The 11,955-nt window shown below is 39.8% G+C and overlaps 2 protein-coding genes across 3 annotated transcripts in view; one reads left to right on the top strand and one right to left on the bottom strand.

The window, feature by feature from the left end:
- Nucleotides 1-4,612, bottom strand: part of LOC123865441 (plectin-like) — a 46,984-nt gene extending 42,372 nt beyond the window's left edge. For both annotated transcript variants that reach the window (XM_045906464.1, XM_045906463.1), the window contains exon 1: nucleotides 4,341-4,612. In XM_045906464.1, coding sequence (XP_045762420.1) covers nucleotides 4,341-4,463 — 123 coding nt within the window. In that variant the 5' untranslated portion in view covers nucleotides 4,464-4,612. The remainder of the gene's footprint in view (nucleotides 1-4,340) is intronic.
- A 4,366-nt stretch (nucleotides 4,613-8,978) lies between these two features.
- On the top strand, nucleotides 8,979-10,420 carry LOC123865488 (probable 28S ribosomal protein S16, mitochondrial). The gene is made up of 3 exons (XM_045906548.1): nucleotides 8,979-9,204; nucleotides 9,756-9,915; nucleotides 10,241-10,420. The coding sequence occupies exons 1-3, from the start codon at nucleotides 9,088-9,090 to the stop codon at nucleotides 10,354-10,356; spliced, it is 393 nt and encodes a 130-aa protein (XP_045762504.1). The 5' UTR covers nucleotides 8,979-9,087; the 3' UTR covers nucleotides 10,357-10,420.
- The last annotated feature ends 1,535 nt before the right edge of the window (nucleotides 10,421-11,955 follow it).

The following is an 11,955-nucleotide window of genomic DNA, read 5'->3' on the forward strand; positions in this document are numbered from 1 at the left end:
ACTCGTTTACTGCGGTACCCACGTACCGAAAGAAGAAACGTGGAACTTTGGAAGACAGACACGACATCACCAAGCTTGCGGGGAAAAACTTGGAGGAGGCTTTCCCAACACTGAGAAGAATGGCGTGCGCGTGAGGGGGCCTATGTCCAACAATGGATAAATAAAGGCTACCAAAGAAGAAGTGAGAATAATAGGGCTGTTGACTACTAGTCAAATCAGCGACTTTTTATCAAACGTAAAAACGCTCGCTTAGTAAGCGAGCTCGTATGAAATTCACAGATGTGACGTCATAAACATTTGATGTAATTTGACGCACTTTTTTAGTTAAATCGATTATTTAAAAATGGTTATCAAACTTAAAACTAACAGCGGACGAGAATTTTACGAATATTGGAAGACTCTATTTGACAATTACTAAAAAATAATTTACTTTTAACATAGTCATCATCCCCATTATATTATATCCCCAAAATAATTTATACCAAGATACGATATCTTGGTATAAATTATTTTGTATTTTGTAAATTACCTTTGAAAATCATTTGCCAGAGGCCTGTTTCATTTTATGAAGTTGTATGGTAACTACTTTATGTATAAATAAATATATCATCATACTAATTGTAAGTAGCTACTAACAGTGACGGATTAAGACTACTTGGTGCCCTAAGCAATCCATGCCTATGGGCCCCCATATCCGTATGTCAACTAGAATCGGTCTTTAAACCTTTACCGCCTAAAAACTTAGAAGTGTAGTAGTTAGGTGCGACAACAATAAAAACCAAAGCATAATTTATTTATTTATTGAAATGCGCCTTGCGGCTTTCGGGGGCATTCGAATTGTTAAATGCACAAGCGGGCAGCGAGTGGGCAAGCGGGAGTGGGGTTATGACTCTAGATCGGACTCTATGTCAACTTAAAACGCGCGAATTTTCAAATTAGTCCTAGAAACTCTTTTTGGTGTGGTTTTTGGTGACGTGAGTGAGACGTGATGCCGTGATGAAGGGCGGATTTTTTTGTGCTTCTTCTGGTGCCCCCTCAGACGTGATGCCCTAGGCAATTGCTTAATTTGATTAAGGGTTAATCCGTCACTGGCTACTAAACACCAACGCTTGCCAGTTGCCACAAAGTGATATATTATAAGCATCTAAAACAATATCGAGTGTAAGCAATGACCGATACGGCCGGGCGCTCCCGTACAATCATATCGGTTGCGTAATCGTCATGAAGGAAACGCTTCAATGGTTTATATTTATGTGTTTGAGCGAAAGAATATTTTGTGTAGAAGCTACACGTAATAGCCTAGTGGATAAGACGTGCATCTCCTGATCGGGAAGTCTGGGATTCGATCCCGGACACGCACCTCTAACTTGAGAGCAGAGACTTGCTGGTGGTTGATAATGCTCTGTTACAGAGGATGGTGCATGAGAATATTGTATCAACGCCAAATCATTTGCAGATAAAAGTTATTTGACGATTGTTAAATCGGCCCTAAATTACGTAAACTTAAAACTAAAGCTACGAGGGTTGCAACCGCGCCCAGGTCTGAGAAGAGACCACAACAAACTCAGCCGGGTATTCTTATATTTCACCACTTTATTACTATCACCACTTTACAAAAGTAAAGTGGTGATAGTAATAAAGTGGTGAAATATATAAGTGCGAATGAGTCGCAAGCTTTCTTATCACTTAAGTAAAATAATCTTGATATTTAAAAAATATCAAGGCATAGGCCATTGACCACCAGTCACCACTGGTAAATAAAAGGGGTAGACAGGTTAGAGAAAAATAACTAGCAAATCAACGGGCATACTTTTCTTGGACTTCTTTTCTTTTCTGCACTCCACTAAATTTTATTATCATGTCCCTCCGTCCATCCATTCGTCCGTCCGTCTGTCCGTCCGTCCGTCCGTCCGTCCGTCCGTCCGTCCGTCCGTCCGTCCGTCCGTCCGTCCGTCGTGTCTGTCAAGAAACCTATAGGGTACCGTTTACCTAGAATCATGAAATTTGGCAGGTAGGTAGGTCTTATAGCACAAGTACAGGAATAAATCTGAAAACCGCGAATTTGTGGTTACATCATTAAAAAAAAATGTGTTTCAATTTTCAAAGTAAGATAACTATACCTAGTGGGGTATCTTATGAAAGGGCTTTACCTGTACATTCTAAAACAGATTTTAATTTATTTTTATGTTTTATTTGTTTTTGATTTATCGTGCAAAATGTTGGAAAAAATACCCGAGGACGGAACCCTCAGTGCGCGAGTCTGACTCGCACTTGGCCGGTTTTTTTTACTTTCAAACTAAGTCTGGTCTAAGATATAAATAATATACTTATCCACTTACCTCATAAAAGTTGAATAAATTAAATAAATCTTTATTCACTGCCTTCAGCGATTTGAAAGGATGTCGGGAAACTATGAAATTGGAAAAGTTTGCCTTCAAATAGGTACGCCGTACCTTGAATGGACGGATCTTTTAGAGAAATCTAAAGCAAATGTTGGACTCTAGCTCTGTCGGCTTTAACAAACACAGCTCATTAAAAAAGGCCTTTGCCCTTTCTTTACGTATGCAAATACGTACCTAACGGCGTGAATTAGTTAGCTAAGGTCGTGTTTTTAGGTACAGGTAGAGCCTGCCAATATATTGTCATGGATAAATTATTTCTCATAGAGGGTCATCAAAAATACGTAAAATCCTTTCTTAGTTCAAAGTGTAAATTATTTTAAATGATCGATTATACTGAAAAAGCACGTTAAATCATTGTGACGTCACATGCCAGTATTTCATAGAAGCTCGCATATTAAGCGCGTTTTGACGTTTGATAAAAAGACACTGATTTGACTAGTTGTCAAACACGGGATTTATATGCTGAGTAAAGTTCAAAACCTAATTTGATTAAGAACTGTCAACTCTGCTAAATATACAACCATGGAAGAATGAATTCCTGATTATTATTTTATTACTAGCGCATGCCCCCGACTTCTTCCGCGTTCACTACATAAATCTCAATATTATACAGTATTTGAATACAATTTCGTAGTTTTTATAAACAGAAGGGGAAGCTAATTCGAATTTCCACAAACCTTTGAGAAACGGGGTAACTTACTGGCAATCTGATTACGACGTATACTTAAACGTAGCTGAGGTAGTAATTAAGTAAAGGCTATTTGCTTGACATCAATATCATCTTATTGAAGAACATAGATTTACAATTTCATGCCAATTCCTTACACCGTTATTTTGAAAACAGCTAGCTTGAAGGATTTCTCATCGGAAAATGCAAAATTGCTAAATGATTTCTGTAGACTTTCATAATTTTGAAGACCTGGCCTGGATGTTTGAATATTATGTAAAATAAGCACAAAGATAGAAACGTTGTATCCATTTGAGCATTTAAATTAAATTCTTGAGTCTTTCATAAGCTAATAATTCTGTGACCTAATTCTTTAATCCTTATTCCTTACTGGCGTCATTCCTTGAGTATTGTCTCCTTATCTTCATTCCTGTCTTTATTTCTTCTTTACATTCCATGTTCTTATGTTTAAAATTTATTCAACGCAATGTAAAATACTTACATTTTTTGTGATGTAACCACAAATACGGTTTTTGCATTTTCCCCTTTACTTGTGCTATAAGACATTTCACATTGCTACCTCCCTCAAGACAGACATGCTACGAACTGATCCTATAAGTTTCCTTTTTTTTCTTTGGAGGAACCATAAAAATGAGATGTAAACAACGTGGCATTCTTTATCTAAGGAAACGATAGATTGTTTTAAACTGTGCAAGCCGATAAGCTATTTTTATAACTATTTTATGCTCGAGTTTCATTTATTAAATACATCGATTTCTTAAAAATTTTGCGGGCGCAATCAAAACTCGAATTTAAGTTTATATCTTCACAGTAAGAGTCTTCTATATCTTCTAGCCTTCTTCCAAATGTGATGAGCATTATTTTGAAGACCCTGAGATGAAGTTATCCCAAATATAGATCGTAAGTGGATCACCTCGAGATTCCCCCATTGACCTATGAGTGTGACATCAATGAACAAATCCCAAGCATGCGTATGACGCAGCGCGGACGATAGGCGTACAGGACCACAAATACTATGCATTTGTAACTCTGCGCGGAACCTGCTTAGCTGGAGGAATCAGGTTATTGGGCGAAATTCCTGGACATCGTTACTGGTTGCTGGAACAAAGGTCTTCGGTTTGATTTGTTTGCGTTCTAATCTAAAAGAGGATAGGGAATTATATATTCAGGTGCAAGTGGTAAGAGCAGAATTAGCAGGAAAGAAAAAGTAGAGTCGGAAAATCGATAGTTACAAGAAAGAAGCGACTGACCTGATTTTCTTGGTTGAGCAGTTTGAGTTGGTCATTGATAAGGCTGTACTTGGCGCTCTCCTCCTTGCGCAGCGCCCGCTCCTTCTTCAGCTCCGGGCTCCAGAAGGTCTTTATGCTGTGCATGCTGGAGCCCAGCTTCTGGTTGGTCAGTTCCAGCTCCTTCTTGAGGTTGCCCAGCTCGCGCTGCAGGTCGGAGTTCTGTGACTGCAGCTCGCCGAGGAAGAGCGGCGGCGGCTCGCGGCGATAGTAGTCGTCCTCGGGCGGCGGCGGCGGCGCGTAGGAGCGGTCGTAGTCGCGCTCCAGCGACTGGTAGCGCAGCGGGCGCGGGCGCGCGCGGTGGTGCGCCCCGGCCGAGGCGGAGCGGCCGCGCTCGTCGGGCGCGGGCGAGGGCTCGTCATCGCGCGCGAGGTAGGGGCTGCGGCGGGACGGGCTGCGGTCCACCTGCGGCAGGCGGCTCCGCGCGCCCGACCACTCCTGCCGGCGCCAGTCCTCCCGGCACGGCGGCCGCTCCTCCTCGCCGGCGTACTCGCGGAGATACAGTTTGCCGTGTTTCCCGCCTCACGTCGAACGCATGGTGCACTCCACTGGCTGGCGGGCGCGCGATCACTGAGCGTCGTGCGGCGCGCATCGATCGCGCTCCGGGACGCATGCGCCGCCGCGCCGCTCGCTCCAGCGCCCTCAGCGCTGCCCGCTGCCCGACCACCGCGTACGCTACACGCCGCGCCGTGCAATGTACTACAATAAACTGGAGCAGAGGTGTGTCTGATCGTAGCTCCATAATCATTTTTTTGGAATCTCAATGAAAATATGGATTTTTCTATGAGATTCCAATCCCGTACGCCCGTAGAGTAAGCAAGCTTAGAAGTTACTGACTGAACCGTTTGTTTGTCTGACATATTTCTGTTTTAAATGAACTCCAAAACTCCTAAATGATACTTATTAGAAAATTTCATTTCCATTAGAATCTGACTGTGGAAATTCATGACCGATTAAAATTGAAATCAGACGATTCAATATTCTTTAAATCCACATCCACCGATCTACTGTGAAAGGGCTAATCCACATATACTTATAGGTAGAGAACAACCGTGTCAATAGATAATAAATAAAGCTATAGCTACCTACTTAGATTCATGTTTCAAGATATAAAGTAAAAATCATGTTTTTCAGTTTTCAAATAGGGAGGTTTGAGTAGCGTAGATACTAGTATCTACATTTTCAATTCTAGTTAGCCCTATTAAAAAACTCTGCACTCACACTCAAATTCATTTATCATTATCAAAAAATAGTACAATAATTTTAAATATTGCCAAAACGATCAATTATTAAATCATACTTCTAACCTCAGACTTCAGGTTATTTATAGCTCACTGTTTTCAGCCTCCCGTTTCCATGAAATCCAGCGGTAAAGCGCTTTACAACTAGACCGTTGCTTGAAGTTCCTCTTATCCCATGACCCACTTAAATATTTTATCTCTTTCCGGCCTACGTATAGGATGTTTCTCTGTCTCTGTCTTGAGGTCGTCGTATATATCGGTCAGGCTGGTTGCAATCGGGAATGGTGATGTAGTTTTTTATTACTACGAAATTATTCAGACAAAAGTAGGTTGTATAAAGCAAATTATTTCCATTCAGACGCAATCTTTTCTTTTTTAGATCTTTAAAAAAAAGTAAAACTGTAAATTCTTGTTATAGCCACGGCTAGGTAAAGCCTTGGGTTTCTTCAAGCCACCTACCATACCACCCGTACCGCCCTACAGGAAAAGTCGTAGCGCCTCCGTAGCGTTTTAATAAGGTACGCGTAGCAGCCGGTTAAGGCTTGGTCACTCACAACGTAGGATTATTGTAATTCGTAGCACCTAAGTTAAATAAACTGCTTTCTAATTTCTATTCATACACATACTGACTTTTCCATAATGTAAGAAGTTACTTGGATATTTTATCTGCATATCTATACCGAATATTATATAAACTAGCCTATGCCCGCGACTTCAGCTGCGTGGATTTAGGTTTTTTTAAAATCGCCTGGAAACTCTTTGGTTTTCCGGCTCGTTGCTCTCCAGGTCTTCAACTATAGCCACGTAAAAAAATCAGGTCAATAAGTTGCTCCATTGCGGTGTGGTTGAAGGTTGTACTTCATCTTAAAGACATTAGTGATATTTCTCAGTTAAATTAATCTTGGGCACTGAAATTTAAATGAAGTAGGTACTTAGTGTCAGTAGGTAGATGCATCTCTACAGCGCGGGTATCTTGAACTAGTTGCAGTCCTTCCTGTTGGCATCGCGCTCCGGTTAGGATTCATTAACGCTACAGCATCACTTATGAATACTGAATACCGCTTTAGCGCTTTGGAGAAATTACGAGTATGAACGCTGAAAACGGGGATTCTTAAACTATAGCGCTATTTGTATACCTAGACTAGAGTCTAGACAATTGAACCTTTTAGGAGTGAAATTTCTAAAAATCCTGAAACATGCCTACTCCACTTATGATTGAGAGCCTGAATACAAATTTTCATGGGCATAATTTTTAAAATGACAGAATTCCATACAAAGTTATATGAACGCTGTAAGCGGGGATTCTATTTTTACAAAACCAGGTTAAATGGTTATATGGGTTGAAGTAGGTATAGTTACCTATAGGTCACGGTGTGTAGGAACTATGTTGGCCCCCTGAGGAGAGTCCTTAGCAGGCTTCGCGCTGGCTAGGTTGCGCGAACGTTTTTGGCCCCGTAGCCTGGCCACAAGACGATGCGTGGAACGCCGTGGGGGTTTAGTCGGTAAGAGTCCGACATAACCTCCGTGCCTCCCCGGGCGCGGTGGTATCCATGAAGATTTCACCACGAAAAAAAAAAGTGTAGTTATAGGTCGTAAGATGCTAGAATGGCGACCTCAAACCAGAAAGCGCAGCATCAGCATTAGCAGACACCCCACTACATGGGCTAACGAAATGAACGAACGAGTTGCACGAAACTACTGGTTTCAAGCGGCGTGCAAGACCACTGAGTGGAAGTCCCTACAAGAGACCTGTGTCCAGCGGTGGGCGTCTATCAGTTGACGATGATGATGATTCAAATTCAAATTCAAAATATTTTTATTCAATTAGACTTTTACAAGTACTTTTGAATCGTCAAAAGCATCTACTCTGGTTCGGAATGTCTTTCCTACCGAGAAGAACCAGCAAGAAACTCGGTGGTTGCTCTTTTCAAAGATTTGATATTCAATATTATGCCATGTATAAAAGTAATTGAAGTCCCACGCATTGCTGGAGCGAGCTGCAGGTCAAATCCGCGCTCTTTTATCATTTACATAATCTTCAAATGTATAATATGCTTTTCTGTGTAAAGGCAAGTCCAAAATTGATTGTGGAATTTTGTTATAAAAGATTATAAAGGTAAAAGAGGTAAAGATAGTGTGGTCTTGAATTAGTTCGATCTATCAATAGGTAGTGTTCAATAATAATTATTAAAATATCATAACGTGAGTGTACCTACAGTTAATTAAAAATCACAGAGAGGTAGATAGAATAAAATATCTACAGGCCTGCGAGTAGGTAGGTATATAGTACAAACATTCTACAAACATGGAAATGATTTCAACGACTAGGCACCTATGAAGATTGAGGATGTACTAGAGATTTCCCGGATGCAGAATATACTAATATTTAAAATGTTTTTATAGGCTTTTACAAACCGGACGTTATCTAGCTCGTGCATAACTTTCAACATACGTTTACCTGGATTGCATCAGCTATAATCATTAATCAGTTTGAAATTGAATAGTTATCTAAGGTCAGTGAATTTAATAAAAAGTTTTTAAATGTCGGTACCTTTTTTTTTTTTGTTGACGGGGGGGAAATCTTCACAAGATACCCTACCTCTTTGAGGAGAGATCGGGTTATGTGGGATTTGTACCCACTAAAACCCCCTCGATGGCCATCCTCAGCGCATATTAAGAGGCTCCGGGAACTCTTACGAACGTGCGCCGGTGCCTCCCCTGCGCGACGCCCAGTGGGCTCATCCTGAAAGATGCACTCCCCTGGCCTCGTGCACTTTGCATGTAGCCACGACAGCTTGCGCCACAGCAAGCGGTCGTCCTTCCAGGGTCGCCAGCCAGAGCTCCGCTCCAGCCACTAGCGGCCCGGTCCCAGCGCCTGGGACTACTGAATGGAACGATCAGGGCGTTGATCAGCGCCGCCCTGATGTCTCCGCCTCCGAGAAGGATCGGCTCGCTCGCGGTCGGTACCTAGTTATGTTTAAGCATTTAATCAAATCGAAATAGGTAACACCAAGCGTAGGTACATAGCACTTTTTAGATTAGGTACCTATAAAAGCATAGAACACGAATACAAGGAAGGTATATCTAATCAATGGAAGAAGGTAGAGACCATTTTTGTTTTTTTCAATTCATGTTCTGGACTGGACATTATCAACCTCCTTCCAGTTCTGAGACCAAGAAAATATAGGGGACAGTCGATAGATTATATTTTATGGATGGGACATGGGATTGGAATTTGTAACAGAGGCAGAGCCTGAGTGAAACCGGAACTGTGTAGTAAGAAAAGTTATAGTTTTCGGTCATAGCATGTAACTGTCAAATTCAATAATTTTGACGTCTGTAATGTCAGTCATGAGTCAATGCTTAGGTAACGTCACTGTCAAATCTAACTGATAATTATTTTAAGGTTATTTTGGTTATTATTTAATTATTTATAAATATAATCCTTGATAATTTTAATAATTACAACAATGCCCCTGCCTCCGGCAAGCGGTACAGGACGCTACTTCGCTAGAGCTGCGAAATCCATTCGACTTATACGCCAAGGGTGTACAAATAGACCGTTCTATCATATCTCGGTAATTCACGTAAGTACCAAAACTAAAATAGGTATATTATAATATTATTACTGCTATCATCCATCCATCCATCAGCCTGTAAGCGTCCACTGCTGGACATAGGCCTTTCCAAGAGCGCGCCACCAAACACGGTCCTCCGCCTTCTTCATCCACCCGCTCCCCGCCACCTTCTTCAGGTCATCTGCCATTACTGCTATGCCTATATCAATAATTATCATAGATTGAATTATGTATTGGTACCTACCCTGGTCAGGAACATTCTAAATAAGACTTGTGAATAGCTGTACCTAAAGGTAAAGCAAGCGATATGTAATTGTTTAAAATGCATAGGACTCTGAACCTCAATTGCTTTATACAGTGTTTCTAGCAAATAAACAAGATTATATTTTATTAAGTAACAATTAGGAACAATTTTAATTGTCTGTATCAACTCAAGTGGTTCCATCTTGCATTTATTTTTCCCTAAGAAGTGAATTGTGATTGTATACAGAATGCTTGAGTAAGACTGATAGCTGAGAGGTTATCAAAATTGTAATGTTGTGTTTTTTTGCATTTTTCAGAGAAAAAGAATCAACAGCCAACCTGTAATAGAACAGCTGGGCTCCTACGACCCCATGCCAAACATTAACAATGAGAAACTTGTGGCTTTGAATCTGGAGAGAATAAAGTTCTGGCTCGGACAGGGGGCACATGTCACTAACCCGGTTGGTGAACTATTAGGTTAGTAATTTAACTGGTTCATTAGTCCTAGCGCTTTGGCTATAGATTACAAGGTCCCTAAATGTACTTTTTGACTGTCAAGTGTTGAATTTGTGATTAATGATTTGGTGATATAATTAATTGCGTAAACTTTAAAGCCGTAAGGGTTCCAAACATGCTCTGTTCCGAGAAGAAGCTCACAAGAACCTCAGCCAGGTATTCTTTTTCTATCTGCTGCTTCTAATTTCCGTTGAGATGTCTGCAGTAGCAAAAATTCTTTGCATTTTCTTTCATTACCTTTTAAATGTGACTGCACTAAACTAAGTGCCTTTTTTTAATTCCACAGGTTTAGCTGGTTTCTTCCCCATCCACCCTCGGTCGTACATGACAGCGTGGAGGAACAGAAGAGCAGAGAGGGAAAATCAAGCCAAAGCTGAACAGCCTAAAGAGAGTACAATATGAGTTTAGTCTATAATTTATTGTTACATTGTAAGAAATATATTAATTAAAGTAGGTTTTATGAAAACTTTTATTTTTTTAACCACCTCAAATACTTGACTAGTAAGCCTAACGCTAAAAAACTAGGTACTTAACTTTAATATTTTTATACTAGACATAGAACCAAACTAAAAACCTTCAGAACTTTTTTTAGAAACATCGAAGAATTTTGGCGACAACTCAAAAACTACTTTTTGCAGTTGACCGCGTTTTAGAGATAGACGACAGCATAGTGATTTTATAAGTTCTGGGTTCGATTCCCAGATGGGACTAGTATAAATTGGCCCTGGTCCATGTGGGACGCGGAGCAAACTTTGATGATTAAATATAAGCTGTAGAGATCACTGAAATAATGTCTAAAATGGTTACTATTCTAAGTATTTCTAAGGCGCGCCGCCCACGTCCGACATTCGGTTTTTTGTTAAAAAAAAATGAAAGTATACTGATAGCAATATTAAAATGCACAAGTCCTATAAAAAGTCGGTGGCCCCAATTAGACCTACAAAAAGTCTGACGTGGGCGGAGCGTCTGAATCGCAAAATACTACCACTCCAACTGGCTCGGATTGCCTTTCTTACCGTGAAGAACTAGCAGGAAACTCGGCGGTTGCTCTTTTCAAAGATTATTAGGTAATAAATTAAAAATATAAGTTACATAATATGTAGGTATGTATCATTAAAAATCCACAAATGCACGGAATCAGTGACTTGGCAGTTGTGGATTTTTAAGTGACCAGGTTTAAAAAAAAAACAATGTTATGCAATGAATTCCTTTTATTACGTGGAAAAAAACAGCAATAACAATACCTCGTGAATACATCAATAAATTCAGCCAAAAATTTGGAAGGCACACTAACATTATGCAAATTTCTTAATACAAGCAAAATGTAGAATACAAATACATGATTAAAAATATTCACTTGTACACTTTGATGATATATACCTGTCTTTAGTAGATTTTATGAAATACAAATCATTTTGCATTTCAGCATTTATTTCTAGAATTAATTTCAATAGTAAAATACGGGTTGAATAAGCATACTTTACTTAATACACCAGGAACTAAAAGAATTTGTAAATGTTAAATGGGATTGTAAAATCCCTTTAAAATCCTTTTTTTGATAAATTACTAATGGCAAGAATTTTTGTTATTCAGAACAATACAGTGGACCCCGGTAATCCGGCCCCCGTCTAATCCGGCACCCCCTGTAATCCGACATGTCTATTTTTATTGAATTTACTAAATTTGACATACATAGTGAAGTCTTAGTGAAGTATGATTTGTTCTTCAAAGTTGTGAATAACATATAGAATCTTATCATTGGATCTGTAATTTGTCGGATTACAAGGTACCCTTTTGTAAAAAATTCCGGACTATAGGGGGTCTTAGGCAGTACTCTATAATCCGACAAATTTGATAGTTCGACAAGGTCCTGCAAAACGTTTGTCGGATTACCGGGGGTCCACTGTAAAGTTACTTAAATAAAACAAATATTATTTTATTTCATTAATAAAATAGTTCACATATCTATCTATAATCTATTAAGCTAGGTCTTATAACCGA

The sequence above is a fragment of the Maniola jurtina genome, chromosome 5 (assembly GCF_905333055.1).
Source record: "Maniola jurtina chromosome 5, ilManJurt1.1, whole genome shotgun sequence".
NCBI classification, from domain to species: Eukaryota; Metazoa; Arthropoda; class Insecta; order Lepidoptera; family Nymphalidae; genus Maniola; species Maniola jurtina.